The 23,191-nt window shown below is 35.9% G+C and overlaps 2 protein-coding genes across 11 annotated transcripts in view; both read right to left on the bottom strand.

Moving 5' to 3' along the window:
- LOC127880312 (probable ATP-dependent RNA helicase DDX4) lies at nucleotides 1–21,406 on the bottom strand. Of its 10 annotated transcripts, XM_052427677.1 has the most exons (14): nucleotides 21,202–21,406; nucleotides 20,649–20,689; nucleotides 16,789–16,845; nucleotides 14,817–14,846; nucleotides 11,668–11,697; nucleotides 8,173–8,229; nucleotides 6,911–6,964; nucleotides 6,064–6,365; nucleotides 4,982–5,266; nucleotides 4,051–4,360; nucleotides 3,750–3,849; nucleotides 2,824–3,094; nucleotides 2,077–2,196; nucleotides 1–1,666 (listed from the first exon to the last, which is right to left on the bottom strand). In XM_052427677.1, the coding sequence occupies exons 8-14, from the start codon at nucleotides 6,295–6,297 to the stop codon at nucleotides 1,547–1,549; spliced, it is 1,440 nt and encodes a 479-aa protein (XP_052283637.1). In that variant the 5' UTR covers nucleotides 6,298–6,365; nucleotides 6,911–6,964; nucleotides 8,173–8,229; nucleotides 11,668–11,697; nucleotides 14,817–14,846; nucleotides 16,789–16,845; nucleotides 20,649–20,689; nucleotides 21,202–21,406; the 3' UTR covers nucleotides 1–1,546. The 10 variants fall into 10 exon arrangements, with proteins under 10 accessions (XP_052283637.1, XP_052283641.1, XP_052283640.1 ...); XM_052427681.1 differs by lacking the exons at nucleotides 8,173–8,229; nucleotides 11,668–11,697 and adding an exon at nucleotides 13,257–13,313; XM_052427680.1 differs by lacking the exon at nucleotides 11,668–11,697.
- The window catches only part of LOC127878275 (uncharacterized), a 34,541-nt gene continuing 31,984 nt past the window's right edge, over nucleotides 20,635–23,191 (bottom strand). The window contains exons 4-5 of the mRNA XM_052424793.1: nucleotides 21,202–21,828; nucleotides 20,635–20,689 (exon numbers count right to left, since the gene is read on the bottom strand). Of these exons, the coding sequence (XP_052280753.1) occupies nucleotides 20,635–20,689; nucleotides 21,202–21,828 (682 nt within the window). The remainder of the gene's footprint in view (nucleotides 20,690–21,201; nucleotides 21,829–23,191) is intronic.

Here is a 23,191-nt window from a genome sequence, read left to right as displayed (position 1 = left end):
TATAAAAAACTTTTTAATCATATACCCAGTACCTAATTGGTACTTGTGTATTCCAAAAAATATAAAAAAACAAAACATGTAAAAAACTGTAAAACTTCAACAACAAATATGTATAACAATAAGTTGGCAGTGAGTAAAATTTGTTTTCTCAGTGCCTGTGGTCCATATTAGTAAATTGCATGGACACACTGGCATCTGAGACTGGCAAGTTCGTGAACACAGCGAGGTGGCATCGTTTTATCACAGAGATCAAACGAATTGAAAGACTGGGTAGGCATGATTGATGGGTGACGAGTACATTTAAATGTGGTGGTAGATGTTGTATTGCACATGAGGCCAGGTCTGGTGAGACCAAGTGATTGTAAGTTTACTGCATTTTATCTGCTTCTGTGAAACTCACATTTGTCTCGAGGCTTGTAAAACCAGTTGACAAGGGTTTATAACTCACATTAGACACATGCTTTGTCAAACTTGTATTTGACTTTATCTTTGTTATTTAATCTGCTTTCAGAACAGCGCTTTGTACAACGTAATGTACCAAGAATGTTGTAAAGCCGTTTGACCACATTTTCTGTTAAACTTGCATCTGGACAAATCTTTATACACCTCAATATGACCTCAGCTTTTTTAAGCCCACATCTGACAGATTTCTTACAACCAACATTTATTGCATTACTGTGTATTTTTCATTTGAATCCTTGTTTGTAAGACCCAACCACTAATGCCGGTGGTTTACTAAAGTCTTACTTTACTATGGAAACTTCCACCGGTTGCAATAAGATATACTGGCCTATGCAATGTGTATTCTGACTAGATAATAATGCCCACTAGACTTGAAGAATAAGTCAAAAACTTACAAAATAGGTTTGCTTTGTGTATGTAAACCAACATTGTGTGTAACATCCATGTCTTTATGGTGTCTTTATGGATTTCCCTTATAAATTTGATCCCATCAGCAGATCTCAACCAATATTGAGATTAGCAGCTTTACTCAGGCTTAAGTCATGACATGAAACATCACCTATAGTGCACTTTAAGGGGACTGGACATTCTAGCCATTTTGTGACCAATCTTTGCCTACTGCCTCCACCTTACAAGCTGCTCGAACTGCCTTCAGGATCATGCACAACTTTAATGTTACACACAAAGTGTGATCAGTCTTATATTGTCTCACATCACTCGCAGATGGCTTTTGCACTTTTTCACTTCTTCATTGTAGAACTATTTCATGCCGTCATTGTCAACATTTACATATTCCCTGTGAATATTCAGCTAATACAAAGCAAACCTGCAGTAAACTTCTTCAGAAATATTCAGTCCATGCCTGCCAATCTCATGAGAAAAAAAAACAACATAACAGTACAACTGTATTTACAGTGTTCTAAAAAAAGCACATGTAACAGGGGTAGTCTTTCATTCAATTTTGTAAACACTATGTACATATGACTGCTCTGCAACACGGATGACTGCTCTGCAACACGAAGCAGCAGTTACAGTTTGATAGTTTTACATGGCACTACTTCATAACGACCAGGAGATTGGGTGGTTAGTCCCAGCTCTCCTCATCGCCAGCATCGAAGGCTGAACTACCTCCACCGCCAATGCCAGTGTTGAATCCGCCTCCAAACCCACCTCCAAAGCTTGATGTCTCAACCTCTGTGCGAGTCTGAAAGAGCACGAGTGTTGTCATAAATCTCGGAGCTTTTTTTTGTTATAAATGAAAATAAATAACTTATACAAACTAGAAATGAGTCACAAACACTGATGATCCCCCCACCCACTGAGCATGTTTGAACAACTCCCCAATGTACTCTAAAATCTGACAAAGACAAAGGGCACCAATTATTGCAGTCAATTTAAGATCATCTTCACATTAAACATTGAAAGTTTAAGTAAAATCTGTCCAGTACTTATAGGAATTTAAATTTTGGAATGATAATGTATTCTACAGTGAATTAACGAAGGGCACAGGTGTCTGATGACCCATGATTTGACAAGTTTGATGTGAATTTAATAAAATTTGAAGTAGCTTCCAGGAGAAACTTTTACCACAGACAAAAAGGATTATTGTCTTACCCTTGGTACATTCTTCCTTATGTCCTTGCCACCAAACTTGCTGTTCATGGGCACATAGCCTGCAGTGCTGATGGCTCCCTGGGCATAGTTGTCCAGCCAGTCAGGAATCACCTGACACGCCTGCAAGTACACAATGAAGTGAGTTCAACAATGAGAACATACTAACATTTATGTTTTTTTAAACCCATTTATGCCTAGTGTCTAGAAAAAAGGCCTTGGCAAACAGCGTAGACCCAGATGAGATGCTGCATGATAGCATAAATGGGTTAAAGATTATTGTAGTTTTTTCCAGTGTTTGCCATAGAATCAGTAAACCAACACACTTTCTCCTAGAAAAACTACTTCTATCCAGGACAAGCTTGCATAATTTTGTCTGAAGATCAAAAACTTTGGCTTTTCAAGACAGGTAAACAGAAGGGTTAACACTTCTTTGAACAAAATTGTACATTAACTATACTTTGGGTTTATAAGCATACAGTTTTATCATGTCAAAACATGACCTGTAAAGAAGCTCTGTTCAATTGATACCATTGCCTATAGCCAATGTTAAATGTCACATTAATGTGACTGACCCCCTGCTCACTTTGTCAGCTGTGATCAAGGGCAAATAACTCCGCAATAAGTGGATCAATGAACAAGTGTCTTGCACCTCAACACTTAACCATGATATCATTTTAAGTTTAAAGTCAATCAATTGAGAAACATGGACGTAGTTTTGTCCACTAACTTAACACAAGTTGCACAAACCTGTTTCAGAATTTTCACCAAAGCCTTTGCCATTCCCGAATCTGAAGAAGGATCATAGAACGATGTGGCCTTTCCCAGGTTACCACAGCGTCCGGTCCTACCGATCCTGTGAACGTACTCGTCAATGGCTGATGGCAGGTCGTAGTTGATGACGTGTTTCACGGCAGGGATGTCCAGCCCACGTGCAGCCACCGACGTGGCCACCAGGATGTACGCTTTTCCGAGCTTGAAGTCCGCTAGAGCCTCTTCACGCTCCTGCTGCAGACGATCACTGGAATGAAAAACAAACATTGTTTCTTATTTAACCCATTTATGCCTAGTGGACTCTCCCATCCTTCTAAATTGGAACAATTTATTTTCAAAATTGGGATGTCTAGTATATTTATTTCTATATTTAGAATATTTCTTACAGAAATTTCTTTTAGCACACAGCGCAGACCCTGATGAGACGCCGCATCATGCGTCTGGGTCTACGCTGTTTGCCAAGGCCTTTTTTCTAGACGCTAGGCATAAATGGGTTAAGCTTATCATATGTTACAAAATGGAGTCTTCACACAGACGATTACTTGGAAATCCCTTTATTTATCTAATACAAACATAAGTTATGTATATTGTCACGCAAATTTAACAGGTTTCCCATTACTGCTCAATAACATTAAAATGAAGAACATGTACTTCCTTAAACGCTTGACGGCTATAAAAGTTATGTCTTTACGTTTACTTATGGGAAGAAAAGTGCAAATAATACTCTGTAAATAAGCATCTATGAGGTCATCCTTGCATCCTTAAGAGCCAAATTACAATTCCAGTACAGATATTAATATTCTGAACTATTTGAGCTGTAGATTTAAGTTCCATTAGTAGCCCTGTAAATGTTGTATTCCCAAAGGCTGCAGACACTTGTACAGGCTTGTGTGAGTACATACCCATGTATACTAGTAGTAGGGAATCCTGTCTGTGACAGATAGGCTGCCAAGAAATCAGCATTACGTTTCTGTTCCACGAACACCAAAGTTTTGCTTGTTCCTGGAAAAAGGAAGTAAGTAATTTTATAACATGTCAAGTATAATATGAACAGCAGCAACATACGACATTCAGCTAGTAGTCTTTGACAAATGTATCTGCATAAAACATATGGAGTTCCAAATATTTATTAAACCAACGTTAAACTTTGCATTACATGATTTTTCTTTAAATAAAAACAACAACATTATTTATGGAATCAACCTTCTTCTGACAGTATTTCCACCAGCTTTTCACGTTTGGCCATGCGATCCACTTCAAATATATGTTGTGAGACATCGGAGCTGGCACCGCCCACCATTCCAATGGACAAGAACAGATAGTCGTTGAGATACTCAGCAGCCAATTTCTGAATCTCCTCCGGGAATGTCGCGCTGAACATCAGGGTCTGTCGCTGGTCCTTTCCAGGCATGCCAAATGTTTCAATGATCTTTCTAATTTCTGGGCCAAAACCCATGTCTAGCATACGATCTGCCTCATCGAGAATCAAGTACTTTATTTTTTCTAGGCTCACCTGCAAAAGAAAGCTTACCCATATGTATGACCGAAACAAGCATAGCAGGAGTATGTTAACCCTGAACTGGTAAATTTTGAGTTTGACTTTCTCTGATTCTTATATTTCTAAAGGCCAACTGTTCGACATTTAATGCTAACAAACTTATTGCTTAATACAGGGTCAGTAAAATAAAGATCCAGTGATTTTTTTTGCTTTTTTTGTTACAGCCTGTGCCATTTGAATTGGGGAAATTAGAGCGATAAACTGTGAAATTGGGAAAAATAGCGCGATAAACCATGAAATTGGGAAAATTTAAGCATTATAAATATGATTATAAGTAACACAGTTAATATTGTTTTTAATTGCATGTTCAGGGGTTTTTCTAGCCATTTTGGGAAAAGGAGTCTGGTCAAATTGGGATTTTTTAAAAATCAATACAAGTGGCAAATTTGGAATTATTTATCGACAAAAAGGACTGAAGTAAAGTTATATATTTTGTAGGATGTTTAAAAAATAAAGTTGAGATCTTGAGATAACAAATCATAATTAAGTAATAAGAGACATCTTTCTAAAAAAAAAAAATATTTTTTTTTCTTTCTAGTTATGACATTTCATCAATGAGATACAAGAATTGCTCACCTTTCCTTTCGTAAACATGTCAATGAGTCGTCCGGGGGTTCCTACCAGCAGGTGGCAGCCTTTCTCCACCTGCCTCAGCTGATGCCCGATAGAGGTGCCTCCATAGAGCACCACAGCCTTCAGCATGGTGCCGTGGGCAAACTTGTATGCATCCCTGCAGATCTGAACGGCCAGCTCCCTAGTAGGGGCCACCACCAGGGCCTGGGGCTCCTGCACAGCAGAGAAGGAACTTCCTGTCAGGCCATTCTTCATCATCCCTGTCAGTGTTGGCAACAGGAATGCAGCCTGAAGAAAATCACAGCAGTGATATCAATTTGAAAGGACCCACTGAACTACAAGTACCATGGCGATGACACAAAACCAGGTCTTCTATGTTTGAGTTATTTTGTTAACTCTTAAAATTTATAGTGATTTTCTGAGAAATACTTGCCTATCATCTGTTTAAGAATTAAAAGAAAGATGTGTACAAATGATTATTCACCAATCTAAGAAAAGATGAGAGTAAAGACCTATAAAACTACATTCTGAAACATTTTTTTTTTATTTTGTCAATTTACCAAAACGTGAAAAGGCCCCTTAAACAGCCGCTCCTTTAATATAGACAAACTGCAATCATGTCAAAGTAAGAATGTTTTAATCGTTTTGAATAACTATAATTAGATATTTATTCGGCTTGCACTTACATTATTGAAATTAGCGCACCAAATCACTCTGATAGGGAATAAATGTAATAAACACTGACACGCAAATTTTTCACACCTTTATTGACATTACACAACAAATTAACACCAATTTGCTGCCAGTGTCGTTTAAACTCTAAGCGATTAAAATCTGTTAAACGGATGGTTGAATAAGCAATCAAGATGTGATCGCCACCATCTTTGAATTTTCTGAAAATTAAAATAACATGGATTTAAATCAGAAATGGAAGGTTGGAGAAAAACGGGATCCAAGCACCCCCCGCGTTATATTGGACACAGCGTTGTAACGGAGCGCGTTATACTGGAGTTACAGTGTACCATGTTTGTATAAATACACACTCCAGATTTCTAGATTATTGCCTTTCTCTATCCACGACTTACCGTTTTCCCCGAACCAGTTTGTGCGCAGGCCATTAGGTCTCTACCAGCCATTATTATAGGTATTGCATGTTTCTGTACTGGCGTTGGTTTCTCATACTTGGATTTGCGAACGTTTTGAAGGAATGCATCATACAGACCAGCCTCCTCGAAGCTGTTTATAGCAGCTGGGGGATCCTTCCCAGTGACTTCTGCTGGAATCTTGTCGAAGTTGTCAAAGTTGATCCCTTTGGTCATGGATTTGAATATTTCCTCTTCATCCTCAGATGGAGCTGGGGGCACATATGGGGGAGGTCGGTCTTTGTCTGTAATGAAACATCATATAAATTACAATTTTGTAGTTATCTTAACAAAAAAATATTTAAAATTCTCATGCATGTTCGTCTTCTTTGAAACTGCAGTTTTTATTGTACACTTTTTACACTTATAGTTGAAATTTCCAACAACAAAAAAAATCTTCAGAGAACATTGTCACTTTTGTCAACTGCATTGAAACGAAAAAAGTCATTAATTAACACTTCTATTACTATTGATGGCCAGTAGAAAATAACCAACAACAGACAAGAGAAACATAAATGCACACAAACCTGGCAACCATCTTGGTCTTATTTTAACATTACCTAAAGCAAAATAGCCAATAGCCTGTACATGAACACAGCAATTTCTTTACATACTATGAAACAAACAAGAGCCAATAGTGTGCACATGAACACAGCAATTTCTTTACATACTATAAAACAAACAAGTTTCTCACACTTTTGTGGTAATAATTTCTTCCCTCGTGAATTTTGGTTACAAATTACGATGTCATAATGCCATCCTAGCTCATTCCCATGTTTTCAATACTTGCCTAATGTGATACCATCACCGCCAGAGTTGCCATCCTTTCGACCACCACCCCCAGCTGAAATATACCAACATCATAAAAACAAGAGTGAGGTGTCAGATATTAAAACCAGGGTACTGGATTTCATTTTAAAACTGATCATACACAGCAATACCATGCAACATAATGGAAAATATTCAGGTACTAATGATGCCTAGCAGTATACTGTTATATTGATGATACATGAAAAATATTCATTTAGTAATGATGCCCAGCAATACAATGTTACATGTATGCAAATCATTCTGGTAGTAATGATGCCTTGAAATTTAAGGTTATATTGATGATTGATGGAAATTTTCCACGTAATAACGATGTCTAGCAATAAAATGTTATATTGATGATTCATGGAAATATTCAGGTATTAACGATGCATAGCAATTTCATGTTATATTGAAGATTAATGGAAAATATTCAGGTACTAACGATGACTAGCAGTATAATGTTATATTGTTGATTCATAGAAAATATTAAGGTACTAATAATGCCTAGAAATTTAATGTAATATCGATGTTTCATGGAAAATATTTTAGTACTAACGATGCCTAGCAATATAATGTTATGTTGATGATGCATGGAAAATTTTCAGGTAGAAATGGTGCACAGAAATACAATGTTAAATTTATGGAAAATATATGGTTTATCATTATACTGATTTGTTTGCAACTTTGTGCAGGCTGTACAACTAAATTGTCAGGAAAAATAAATGTTTTTTTAATCTAGTTTTAATGCGTTGATGTGGATCTTCAAATGAAGGATTTCAAACTCAACTCAAATAATGCCCCCCCCCCCCCCCCCCCCCCCCCCACAGCAAGCACTTCTGTTTTTTCAATAACAATTATTTTAAAATGTGCAGAAAATTCAATAGAATGAATGTTCTCAACAAATTTCATTATGATTCTGTGAATAATGTTAGTGGATCATAATAGCCATATTAAACAACCTTGAGAAAATAATGATTATATATTTTTTACAAATTTATTTTGAAATCACATTATATATAACAATGTGACCATGGTGAACTTGAAGCAAGCCAAATGGTTGTCGCACATGAAGCGTGGTCTTGATATAATTATCTTTTGTGCTAGTTTATTTCAAAATCCCTTAATGTACAAGAATGTTATGAGCCAGACACAATATGTCCCAGACAAACACACACACGGACAGGGTTTACAATATAAGCCCTTCTGACCTTATCATGCAAGGGACATAAAAATAGTGCTGACCATTAGGACATTCCCTGGAAAAATGTCCGGATTCTCCGCATTTGAAACAGCCATCTCCTAGGAAAGAATATACATTAAGCAATGTAACATACAAATACCAAGGCTTCCTTTTCTTACACACAATATTTGCCAACCAGCAGGCCATGATTGCCTTAAAGAGCTCACTTGAGTTCAAAGACAACTAGAGCTTTGTCACAGACGTGACGAATACCCCCACATGACGCATTGACACAGAATATTTTGCATGTTGTCTTCACCATGCAAAATGTTTAAAACGCACTATGTGACCCCGTGTCCTAGTTTTTGACCTGGCATGGCCCATGTTCGAACTTGACCTACACATCATCTAGATACAACTTCTGACCAAGTGTGGCAAAGATAGGATGAAAACTACTTGAATTAGAGAGCGGACACCATGCTCATTGTTTAAAACGCACTAAGCGACCGACCCCATGACCTAGATTTTGACCCGGAATGACCCATCTTCTAACTTGGCCTAGACATCATCTAGATACAACTTCTGACCAAGTTTGGTGAAGCTCGGATGAAAACTACTTGAATTAGAGAGCGGAACCTTAATACGGACTTACCGACAGACAGACAAGTTCACTCCTATATACCCCCATAACTTCGTTTGTGGGGGTATAACAATTGTTGGAGACGTTACCATTTGATCTAGTTCTTGACCCCACTTAACCCAGATTCAAATATGGTCTTCCTATGATCCAGATATATTTTGAACAAGTTTCATTAAGATTTAGTCATACAGATGGCCTCTAGAGAAGGTATTAGATTTTCATACAATTTTGCCTGTTGACCTAGTTTTTTTTTTTTACAAAGGTGTACCAGATTTTAACTTTGCCTTTATATTATCGAAAAAGATCCTGACCAAGTTTCATCAAGATGAGGTAATAAATGTGGCTCCAGAGTGGCAAAAAGGGTTTTGTACAAATCAATCTTCTGACCTTGTTTTTGAACACACATGACCAAGACTCTAACTAGGCCTAGACATTGTTGAGGGAAACCATTTTGCCATTGTTTCATCATAATAGAGTAATATATGTGGCCTCCGGAGTGGTAACAAGTTTTTTGGTCTCTATAAAATGTGAACAAGTTTTTGGAAACACTTAACCAGAATTTAAGTTGACCTAGACATTTCAAAACAAAATAAAGAGACTATTCACCATACTAATTCACACGTGTACGGGAGTGAACTTTTCAAATCAGTAATAATAATTAATGTCTAAAAAAACGTCTGTCACATTATATTTCTGTCCAAAAAAAAAATCCCATCACAGAATCTTCGTCAAAATATTATGTGGCCTTAAAGATCATTAATAACAAATTAGGATGCTCATAAGTTTTATTATCATTTGTATTCATTACTAAATAATATTTATACAATGTGTAGCCAAAGAACAGACAAATAAATGTTATTCAAGAAATATATAAGTTTATTCTCTATCCAATAAATTCATCCAATTGGCATTCTTCATATGTACCTCGTGACCGTCCAATATATTCCGGTATTGGATCCAAAAAGTCTGTATTTTTTCCATATTGGACAGTTGAGTACAAGTGCACTAAGCAATTGTTTTATAACGATAAAAGCCGTTACTGAGAAAAAGTATCCGAATGTACTATAATCGACTCACACAGTCTTGAAAATAGCATAGATGCAATTAAAGCATTTTAAAATCAAAATTAAAATGAAACAAAGAGCTGAAGAAAGGGATATAGAATAAAAAGCTTATTAGACATTTAAACTGTACAATACGTGATATATTTGGACTCGCACACAGTTTGAAGTCATATTGGACTCGCCTATGACGTCAAACTGTGTGCTCGTCAAAATATATCTCCGTATTGTACAGTGAAAAGTCTAATAACCTATAAATATTGAAACTTGTAGTGTGTTTTTTCCATTCAAAATCAGGTCCGGTAATCTGGCCAATTCCTAATTGATGGAAAAATGTAGTTATTTTCCCCAAATAAGAGCTAAAAAATTCTCAATGGAAGGTTTAATGTTTTTTTGTTTTTTTTTTAAGATCACAATATTTTGTTTATCTCCCATCCATATAAGTTCAACCTCAATAAATATAATACTGAAAACGCTCATATTCTCAATTTTGAAGCATTTTTAGCAAAACAACAACACTAATTTCCCAATTTGGTCCAAACACCGTGAATTTCCCCAATCCAAAGGGACCTGCCATATTTCCAAAATGTTTAGAAAAAAACACACTGTAATATGTATCATTATAACAAGTTTGGGTACATTTCTGTCAAAGAATATTGTTAAACAGTTATCAAGCACTTCATCCGTTAAATACAAGGTTAGCACAAATGTTCCGTCAAATTATAACATAAGCAACAAATTCATTGGTCAACAAGGGCTGTTTGTAAAACATGCATGCCCCCCTATATGGGCTTTAAGTTGTAGTAGCAGCCATTGTGTGAATACGTTTTTTGTCACTGTGAACAACGGTGGTGGTGGTGGTTATTGATACAATGCATTACAAAAATGCAGTTAGCCTTACATTTGGTAAAATTTAAATATATTACAAGGGAGGCAAATGCTGTAACAAAAAGAACATGCATAAACGGTAGTTGTTTCCCTTGTTTGAACCATGCTAAATCCTTACATTTGGTAAAATTTAAATATATTACAAGGGAGGCAAATGCTGTAACAAAAAGAACATGCATAAAATGTAGTTGTTTCCCTTGTTTGAACCATGCTAAATCCTTAAAATGCCTATTTCCAGTAACTGTGACCTTCACCTGTGACCTTTGACCTCAAAATCAATAGGGGTCATCTGCGAGTCATGATCAATGTACCTATGAAGTTTCATGATCCTAGGCCCAAGTGTTCTTGAGTTATCGTCTGACAACCACCTGGTGGATGGACCGACAGACAGACCGACATGAGCAAAGCAATATACCCCCTCTTCTTCGAAGGGGGGCATAAAAAGTCTAATTAGCAACAATTTTGTCTGTTAAGACAAGAGCTGTGTTCGTGAAACACAATGACCCCTACTGCGCCGCTTTAGTCATATATTTGACCTTTGACCTTGAAGGATGACCTTGCTATCTTCAATATTGCAAAAGCTATGACCGAGGTTAAATTTTTGTGACAGACACACATACACACACAATGACCGACATACAGGCCAAAAAAGCAATATATCCCCATTATTCAATCGGGGTCATAAAAATACATTAGAAAACATTTCATAGGTTAATTGATCACTATCTGACACATTCCCTCCACAAATGCGATTTCTTATACAAACTGATTTTAGTTTGCACGTTTTTGACATTATTTTATTACAATCTTGTCATCCATAAAAAAAACTGCATTTAATATTGAGAAATATTTTAGTTACTTTGTTCTAAAATGGCAAAGGTCCTCATTTATAAATCAACCTAATCTACATACATGCAACAGCATCCAGTTAGAGGAGGGTTAACTAAATTAATTGACCTAACCTTTACCTGATTTCTTTTCTCTGTTGGAACTTCCAGCTTAAAAAGATGAATGGCAATTTAATGTTAAATTGATGATTTATGGCAAAATATTCAGGTACTTATGATGCCTAGCAATACAATGTTATATTGTTGATTCATGGAAAATATTCAGGTACTACAATGACAAGCAATATAATGTGATATTGGTGATTCATGGAAAATATTCAGATAGTAATGATGCCTAGCAATATAATGTTGTATTGGTGATTCATGAAAAATATTCAGATAGTAATGATGCCTTGCAATATAATGTTGTATTGGTGATTCATGGAAAATATTCAGATAGTAATGATGCCTAGCAATATAATGTTTTATTCTATATCCAATAAATTCATCCAATTGGCATTCTTTGTATGTACCACGTGAATGTCCAATATGTTCCGGTATTTGATCCAAAAAGTCTGTATTTTTTTCAATATTTGACAGTTGAGTACATGTGCTTAATTGTTTTATAACGATAAAAGCCGTTACCGAGAAAAAGTATTTGAATGTACTATAGTTGATTCACACGGGCCCTTGTCTTGAAAATAGCATAGATGCAATTAAAGCATTTTAAAATCAAAATTAAAATGAAACAAAGAGCTGAAGAAAGGGATATAGAATAAAAACCTTATTAGACGTTTAAACTGTACAATACGTGATATATTTGGACTCGCACACAGTTTGAAATCATATTGGACTTGCCTAACGGCTCGTCCAATGACGTCAAACTGTGTGCTCGTCCAAATATATCTCCATATTGTACAGTGAAACGTCTAATAACCTATAAATATTGGTTATTCATGGAAAATATTTAGGTACCAACCATGACTTTCAACATAATGTTATATTGATGATTCTTGGAAAATATTCAGGTAGTATTGATGCCTAGCAATATAAAATTCATGGTATCTTGACAATTCATGGAAAATATTTAGGTACTAATGATGCATCGAAATACAAAAGTATACTGTAATATTGATAATACCTGTTTAGGTAGTAATTGTGCATAGCAATACAATTATGTATACAATGCAACTTTGCGCAGGCTGTACAACTAAAATGTCAGGAAGTAGAAGAAATGTTTTTTAAATATAGTTTTAATGCATTAATAAAGATAATTTCACCTCTTTCCAAAAAACTTCACTAATGCCCCCCCCCCCCCCCCCTCCCAAGCACTTATATTTTTTTTTACAATAACAATTATTTTGAACTTTGCAGGAAAATCAATAGAAAGAGTTTTCTAAGCAAGTTTCATTATGATTCTGTGAATAATGTTAGAGGTTCATGCCATATTAAACAACCTTGAGAAAATAATGATTATCATTTTTACCAATTAATTTTGAAATCACGTTATGTTTAACAATTGATCATGGTGAACTTGAAGCAAGCCACATGGTTTTTGCTTCTTGTCTTGTTTAAATGATCTTTTTTGCCAGTTTATTTCAAAATTCCTAAATGTACAAGAATATTATGTGCCACACACAAAATGTCTCACATGAACACACACACAGACAGGGTTAACAATATGTGCCCTTCTGACCTAATTATGCAAGGGACATAAAAATAGTGCTGACCATTAGGACATTCCCTGGAAAAATGTCCGGATTCTCCGCATTTGAAACAGCCATCTCCTGGGAAAGAATATACATTAAGCAATGTAACATACAAATACCAAGGTGAGTAATTTATGTGGCCTCTGGAGTGGTAACAAGTTTTTTGGTCTCTCTAAAATTTGAACTAGTTTTTGGACATACTTAACCAGAATTAAAGTTTACCTAGACATTGTGAAAACAAAATAAAGAGACTATTCACCATACTAATCCACATGTGTACAGGGAGTGAACTTTTCAAATCAGTAATAATAATTTATGTTAAAAACGGTCACATTATATTTCTGTCCAAAATAAAATCCCATCACAGAATCTCCATCAAATATTATGTGGCCGCAAAGATCATGAATACCAAATTAGGATGCTCATAACAGTTTATTATCATTTGTATTCATTACTAAATAATATTTATACAATGTGTAGCCAAAGGACAAACAAGTAAGAGTTATTCAAGAATATATTGAAGAAACTAATACAGGCAAGGGGTGGTATTCCAGAAACATCTTAAGTCATTTCTTAACTATTTTCACTTAAGTTCAAAATTATAATGTTTTATATTTCTTTGTCACATAAGCAAACACATGTGTTGTTGATTTTGCTCAAATAACTTTGTCATAATGATGTTATTTTAATATAAATCCTGATGCCAAACTATTGCAGTATCAACTGAAACACTTGAGAAAATTTCCGGATTTAAGGATAAGAATATAATTTAACTTGAGATGCTTTTGGAATACCACCGGAGGCGTTTTTTTCCATTCAAAATCAGGTCCGGTAATCTGCCTAATTCCCAATTGATGGAAAAAAGTAGTTATTTTTACCAAATAAGAGCTAAAAATTCTCAATGGAAGGTTTAAATTTTGTTGTTATTTTTTTATATCTCGATATTGTGTTCATCTCCCATCCATATAAGTTCAACCTTAGTAAATATAATAATGAAAACGCTTGTATTCTCAATTTTGAAGCATTTTAAGCAAAACAACAACACTAATTTCCCAATTTTATTCAAAACCCAGCGAATTACCCCAATCCAAAGGGACCTGGTCCCATTCCCAAAATGGTGAGAAAAAAACATTGTAATATGTATCATTATTACAAGTTTGGGTACATTTCTGTCCAAGAATATTGTTAAACAGTTTTCAAGCACTTCATCTGTCAAATACGAGGCTAGCACAAATGTTCTGTCAAATTATGACATAAGCAACAAATTCATTGGTCAAAAAGTCACATTTGCAACAATTCTGTCTGTTTAGAAAATACATAAGCAAACATTTCAAAAGTTAATTGACACATTCTCTCCACAATAGGAATTTCTTATACACACTGATTTTAGTTTGCACGTTTTTTTACATTATATTGTTACAATCATGTCATCCATAAAAAAACTGCATTTTATAGATCTTTCAGAAATATTTAAGTTAGTTTGCTCTTAAATAGAAGAGGTTCTCATCTATAAATCAACCTAATCTACATACATGCAACAGCATGCAAGTAGAGAAGGGTTTTAAACTAAATTAACCTTACCTGATTTCTTTTCTCCGTTGGAACCTCCACCTTAAAAAGATGCCTAGCAATTTAAAGTTAAATTGATGATTTATGGCAAAATATTCAGGTACTAATGATGTCTAGCCATATAATGTTATTTTGGTAATATGGAAAATACATGTATTCAGGTACCAACGATGACTAGCAATATAATATTATATTGATGATTCATGGAAAATATTCAGGTACTACGATGACTAGCAATATAATGTTATATTGGCGATTCATGGAAAATATTCAGATAGTAATGATGCGTTGCAACAAGCAAATTCGTTGAATTGATATCCCCCGCCTATATGCTTCTGGACACAAGAGTATTATATTTGACACTCAAACAAGCATTTTTCCAAGATACAAAGGGCCATAACTCCGTTATTAACAGATGGTGTACAATGCCATTTGGCGTGCATTATCCTCTTATCCATATATATACTCATATGAAGTTTCAATGAAATACGCCAAAGCACTTCCAAGATATGGCTCCGGACACAAAAGTGACAGACAGACGGACAGCGCCAAAACAATATACCTCCGCCTCTGGCGCGGGATATATACTCATACCAAGTTTCAATGAAATCCGCCAAAGCACTTCCAAGATATGGCTCCGGACACAAAAGTGCCTATAGTTAAAAGCATTTCTTCAAGATACAAAGGGCCATAACTCAGTTTTTAACAGATTGTATACAATGCCATTCGGCGTGCATCATCCTCTTATGCATATATATACTCATACCAAGTTTCAATTTAATCCCCCAAAGCACTTCCAAGATATGGCTCCGGACACAAAAGTGCCTTTAGTAAAAAGCATTTTTTCAAGATACAAAGGGCCATAACTCTGTTATTAACAGATGGTGTACAATGCCATTTGGCGTGCATCATCCTCTTATGCATATATATACTCATACCAAGTTTCAATAAAATCCGCCAAAGCACTTCCAAGATACGGCTCCTGACACATAAGTGCCTATAGTAAAAAGCATTTTTTCAAGATACAAAGGGCCATAACTCTGTTTTTAACAGATGGTGTACAATGCCATTTGGCGTGCATCATCCTCTTATGCATATATATACTCATACGAAGTTTCAATGAAATCCGCCAAAGCACTTCCAAGATATGGCTCCGGACACAAAAGTGCCGGACGGACGGACAGCGCCAAAACAATATCCCTCCGCCTCTGGCAGGGGATAATAAAATTTTATATTGATGATTCTTGGAAAATATTAAGGTAGTATTGATGACTAGCAATATAATGCTATCTTGACGATTCAAGGAAAATATTTAGGTACCAATGATGCCTAGAAATATACTGTTATATTGATGATACATGTTCAGGTAGTAATGATGCATAGCAATACAATGTTACATTTATGGAAAATACAGTATATGGTTAATCAACATACTAATATGTCTGCAACTTTGTGCAAGCTGTACAACTGAAATGTCAGGAAGGAGAAAGGCTTTATCAATCTAGTTTTAATGCAATTATATAGACAATTTCACCTTATTCCAAGAAACTAAACTTAACGCCCCCCCCCCCTCCAAAGCACTCGTTTTTGTTACAATGATAATTATTTTAAACTTTGCAGAAAAATCAATAGAAAGAATGTTCTAAGCAAGGTTCATTATGATTCTGTGAATAATGTTAGAGATTCATTATAGCCATATTACAACCTTGAGAAAATAATGATGATCATTTTAACCAATATATTTTGATATCACGTTACATATAAAAATGTGACCATGGTGAACTTGAAACAAGCCACATGGTTGTTGCACTTGACATGTTGTCTGGATTAAATGATCTTTTGTGCCAGTTTATTTCAAAATTCCTTAATGTACAAGAATGTTGAGCCAGACACAAAATGCCCCAGACAAACACTCACACGGACAGGTTTAACAATATAACCCCTTCTGACCTTATCATGCAAGGGACATAAAAATAGTGCTGACCATTAGGACATTCCCTGGAAAAATGTCCGGATTCTCCGCATTTGAAACAGCCATCTCCTGGGAATGATATACATTAAGCAATGTAACATACAAATACCAAGGCTTCCTTTGTCTTACACACAACATTTGACAGCCAGCAGGCCATGATTGCCTTAAAGAGCTCACTTGAGTTCAAAGACAACAATTGTTGGAGATGTTACAGTGTGATCTAGTTCTTGACCCCACTTTACCCAGATTCAAATAATACATGTACATGTATGGTCAAGAAACATTCTGATTAAATTTTATCAAGATTTAGTCATACAGATGACCTCAAGAAAGGTTATAAGATTTTCTACAATTATACCTGTAAAGGCTAATGACCAAGTTTTTACACAGTTGACCCAGATTTAATATTAGCCTTGATATGAGCAAGGTAAGATTCTGACCAAGTTTCATCAAGATGGGGTCATAAATGTGGCTCCAGAGTGACAAAAAGGGTTTTGTACAAATCAATCTTGTGACCATGTTTTTAGCCACACATGATCAAGACTCAAAATTGGCATAGACATTGTTTAGGGTAAGCATTCTGACATTGTTTCATCATAATAAGGGTAATATATGTTGCCTCTGGAGTTTTTACAAGTTTTTTGGTCTCTCTAAAATTTGAACTAGTTTTTGGAAACACTTTACCAGAATTTCAATTTGGCCTAGATATTATAACAAGAGGGCCATCATGGCCCTGAATCGCTCACCTGACTAACCAAATACAATCCCAACCCTGATTTCATCAAGATAAACATTCTGATCAAATTTGATAAAGATTTTATATTTTATTTGAACTAGTGACCTAGTTTTTGACCCAGAAGACCAAAATACAATCCCAGCCCAAATTTCATCTAGATAAACATTCTGACCAAATTTCATGATTGGATGAAAACTGTGACCTCTATTGTCTATACAAGTTTTTTTATTATTATTTGACCTAGTTTTTTACTTAGTGACCTAGTTTTTGACCCCAGATGACCCAAATACAATCTCAACCCAGATTTCATCAAGATAAACATTCTGACCAAATTTTCATCATTAAGATTGGATGAAAACTGTGACCTCTACTGTCTACACAAACGAATTGTTGATGGTTTTTCTATTATTTGACTTAGTGACCTAGTTTTTGACCTCAGATGACCCAAATACAATCCCAACCCAGATTTCATCAAGATAAACATTCTGACCAAATTTTGTAAAGATTGGATGAAAACTGTGACCGCTACTGTCTACACAAGGTTTTTCTTTTATTTGACCTAGTTTTTGACCCCAGATGACCCAAATACAATGCCAACCCAGATTTTATCAAGATAAACATTCTGACCAAATTTCATAAAGATTGGATGAAAACTGTGACCTCTACTGTCTACACAAGGTTTTTATATTATTTGACCTAGTGACCTAGTTTTTGACCCCAGATGACCAAATACAATCCCAACCCAGATTTCATCAAAATAAACATTCTGACCGAATTTCATAAAGATTGGATGAAAACTGCAACCTCTATTGTCTACACAAGTTTTTTTTCTATTATTTGACCTAGTTTTTGACCAAGTGTTTGACCCCAGATGACCCAAATACAATCCCAACCCAGATTTCATCAAGATAAACATTCTGACCAAATTTCATAAAGATTGGATGAAAACTGTGACCTCTACTTTCTACACAAACAGATTGTTGACGGAGGCATGCACACACGCACGCACACACAACGGACGCCGGACATCACACGGTCACATACGCTCACCATGTCACTTCGTGACAGGTGAGCTAAAAACAAAATAAAGTGACTATTCACTATTCTATACTAATGTCTTTCAAAGCCTACTAGCACGATGAAGGTGGTGATTACAAACCAAAGGATGCATTATATATAGGAGTGCAGAGTTACATAGGTTAAAATTCATACTAATAAGCCATTTAAAAACTTATAATATTCACATGTGTACAAGGAGTGAACATTTCAAATTGGTAACAGAAATTTATGTCTATAAAACGTCTGTTAAGATTATTTTTCTGTCCAAACTAAAGATCAATCAAATATCAATTACTAAATAATATTCATAAAATATGTAGCCTAAGGACAGACAAATACGTGTATATTTAGAAATATACTGTTTACAATTAGTATATAGAGGAAACTATGTTACTATGTATGATGAGTACAAGTTTAGCTACATTTCTGTCAAAGATTATTGTTATCGAGCACTTCTTCCATTAAATATGAGGTAAGCACAAATGTTCTGTCAAATAATAACGTAAGCAACAAATTCATCGGTCTAAAAGTGACATTAGCAACAATTTAGTGTGTTAAGACAATACATTAGCAAACATTTCAAAGTTAAATTGATCACTATCTGACATGTTCTCTCCACAAATGGGACTTTTTTTATACAAACCATTTTTAAATTGCAAGCTTTTGAAATAATATTATAACAAGAGTTCCGCGGTCGGAGATGACCGCATTGAAGCCGGATTTTTGATTTAAATGACAGGAAAGTACCTTTCGTGTTTTTGTCAATGCAATACTTAAATTACTGAAATATTGTTCAAAGGTCAAAATGAAATGTAAGTACCAGTGGTCATCTAAGTGTGCTTGCAAACCTTCATGTCAAGTTTGAAGACTCTATGTCCAAGCATACCAAAGTTATAACAATTTTAACATTTTAACATTTAAGGTCACAGTGACCTTGACCTTCAAATGAATGACATTGAAATGACCAGTGGTCATCTTCTAGTACTGGCCAATCTTTATTTCAAGTTTGAAGACTCTAGGTACAAGCATACCAAAGTTATAACATGAAATAAGAACTTTAACATTTTTACATTCAAGGTCACAGTGACCTTGACCTTCAAATGAATGACCTTGAAATGTCCAGTGGTTACTTACTAGTTCTGGCCAACCTTCATGTCAAGTTTCAAGACTCTAGGTCCAAGCATACCAAAGTTATAACAACTTTAACATTTTTACATTCAAGGTCACAGTGACCTTGACCTTCAAATGAATGACCTTGAAATGTCCAGTGGTTACTTACTAGTTCTGGCCAACCTTCATGTCAAGTTTCAAGACTCTAGGTCCAAGCATACCAAAGTTATAACAACTTTAACATTTTTATATTGAAGGTCACAGTGACCTTCACCTTCAAATGAATGACCTTGAAATGACCAGTGGTCATCTGTTAATCCTGGCCAACCTTCATGTCAAGTTTGAAGACTCTAGGTCCAAGCATACCAAAGTTATACCATGAAATAAGAACTTTAACATTTTTACATTCAAGGTCACAGTGACCTTGACCTTCAAATGAATGACCTTGAAATGACCAGTGGTTACTAACTAGTTATGGCCAACCTTCATGTCAAGTTTCAAGACTCTAGGTCCAAGCATACCAAAGTTATAACAACTTTAACATTTTTTATATTGAAGGTCACAGTGACCTTGACCTTCAAATGAATGACCTTGAAATGACCAGTGGTCATCTGTTAATCCTGGCCAACCTTCATGTCAAGTTTGAAGACTCTAGGTCCAAGCATACCAAAGTTATACCATGAAATAAGAACTTTAACATTTTCGAGCACGCCGCCACCCCGCCCGCCCGCCCGCCCCCCCCGCCCGCCCGACAACATCAATCTATAAGCCGAGATTTTTTCAAAAAAAATCCGGCTAACAATCTTGTAAAAAAAACATGCATTTTATAGATGTTTATAGTGAAATATTTTAATTAGGTTGTTCTAAAATGGAAGAGGTCCTCATCTAGAACTCAACCTAATCTACATGTACATACATGCAACAGCATGCAGTTATAAGGGTTTTAAACTTAATTAATTGACCTTACCAGATTTTTTTTCTCCGTTTGAACTTCCAAACCCTCCACCCCTACAACAAGCATCAGATTAATAGATTTATAAAGCAAATGTATGCCAACTAAAAACAAGAATCTACTTATGTTATAACACCCCAGGTACCAATGACATACAAATCAGCACAAACTATTGGCAAAGCCTATTGATCCTTATTTTAACTTTTGAGTTAACAGTAGAATTATCCCAATTCCAGGTCTCAAATGATTAAGTTGCGGCAAAGTAAAAAAAACATTCCTCGCGATAAGATCTGCATAACTCTACTACTGGCCAGAATTCCAATTTACTGACCCGTCAACAACATAGGTACTTTGTCTACATTTTTACTACATTTTTACTATCTATATTTTTTTTTTCCTGGACTGGCTTTGTCCAAGCAGTGGGTGACTTTCGCAGATACTGAATAATATGCATTTTATAAATGTCCAATGACAGCATACTGAACTCAAAGCAGAAAACTTTGAAAAGATTCATAATTTAGTGTTCGACATGTTAGTCTAAGCATAATTTTGTAAATTTTCACAGTACCTTGGGGGTCTTTCTCCATCAGTGCCACCACCGCCTCCAAATCCGCCTCTGGATCCACCAAATCCTCCCCTCCCTCCACCACCACCAAACCCCCCACGCTTGGGTCTGTCACCGTCGCCTGAGGAACCAAATCCACCACTGCCAAACCCTCCTTGTTCAGTACTATCATCACCATTATTATCACCTCTTGAACTAAAGCCCCCTCTCCCACCACCAAACCCCCCACGCTTTCCACCACCAAAACCATTACTTTCTCCTGATGATCCACCGCCACCAAAACCCCCTCTCCCACCAAACCCACCACTCTGAGAAGGGCCATCCCCTCCTGTGTTGTCCCCAGAGGAACCAAACCCCCCTCTGCCCCCTCCCCCACCAAACCCCCCACGCTGAGGTCTATCCACTCCAGTGTTGTCCCCAGATGAACCAAATCCCCCTCTGCCCCCTCCTCCACCACCAAAACCTCCCCTGCTGCCAAATCCACCACTCTTTGGCTGGTCATCGTTCGATCCGAAGCCGTTGCTACTTCCAAAGTCTCCACTTGGTTTGCCAAATCCAGAAGACATTCCCACTTTTCCAGGGGATATTTCAGTTTGTTTTGAAGAGCTTAACACTCCACGACCAAACCCACTAGAAAATAAAACAATTAACACTTCATAGGTTTCTGTCATATCCTATTTAGAATTATGATGACTATGTGGTTAGTTAACGTAAATCATACGCTGAAAACAGTATCAATTTCCAAAATATATAATGGTATTCAAAGTTGAACAGTTTACTTTCTATAGTTATGAAATACCAATTAGCATGTTATTTCTTTTTCTTGATAAACAACATTTTTATTTAATATTTCCAGGTCACAATTATATAAGTAAATCTAAATCAATGAATCTGAGTTTTATATTGTTAAAATTGTTATATAGTGTACAACAATGACAACTTCGATTTCCATCTTATAATGCTTTATTCTGTCTACAACCTGTGGCTGGCCATGGTGGTTTGGAGATTAGCAACAGCTTTTTGATGGGGAGTGTAAAGTATTGAAGGCTGGTGGGCCAGGCCACTTGAGCATTTCGGTAATTAATGGGACTATGGGATTTCTATACAACCCATAAACACTTAATAAACACATTAAGATAAAAGCAATGCCCATGTCACACCATCTTTCTAAAGTTAGGGATGATAGTTTGTAACTTGGATAACACAGGATGCTATACAGCCCTGTAATTAGGGCTTATCAACCACCCATATGGTCCAGAAATGTAAATGTCAATGGAAACTTCAAAGTGGTGTACATATGGACAGATAACACAGACTGGTTCTGTCCCTAATGAGGTATTCTGGTTTAGTCAGCTTCATAAACGTCCATAAAAGCTTTGGGAAAGGAACAATATTTCAACAATGAATGTGTCTTCTAGACTTTGGACTGACTCAGCCATTTGCAATAAAAGCCAATGGCTACAAATAAGCCAATCTGACTTTAACCCATTTATGCCTAGTGGACTCTCCCATCCTTTTAAATTGGATCAATTTATTTCCAAAATTAGGGATGTCTAGTATATTTATTTCTATATTTAGAATATTTCTTACATAAATTCCTTTAAGCAAACAGCGCAGACCCAGATGAGACGCCGCATTATGCAGCATCTCATCTGGGTCTACGCTGTTTGCCAAGGCCTTTTTTCTAGACGCTTGGCATAAAGGGGTTAAAACTGCACCTCGCAAACATATTCTTTTTTTTTATAAAACCCCTTTTAATAATTATTATTATTAGAATTCTGAGGTAAGAGGTTGTAACCCACCCCCTCCTTTAAACAGCTGATATTATAATAATACAGATGTAATAAAGTAAATTTTTAAGTAAATTTTGCTGTACAAATTATTAGCAAAGAGGAGCCCTGAGAATTACGATCTGAAAAAACTTTGGAGGGGGCAACATTAGTTTACTTAATTTTAAGTTATATTTAAATCTGTCAAGCGGTTGAGGAAGTCA

This window comes from Dreissena polymorpha, chromosome 4 (genome assembly GCF_020536995.1).
Source record: "Dreissena polymorpha isolate Duluth1 chromosome 4, UMN_Dpol_1.0, whole genome shotgun sequence".
Classification (NCBI taxonomy): domain Eukaryota; kingdom Metazoa; phylum Mollusca; class Bivalvia; order Myida; family Dreissenidae; genus Dreissena; species Dreissena polymorpha.
Note: the sequence above shows the minus strand (reverse complement) of the source record. Positions and strands in the feature narration are given on the sequence as shown.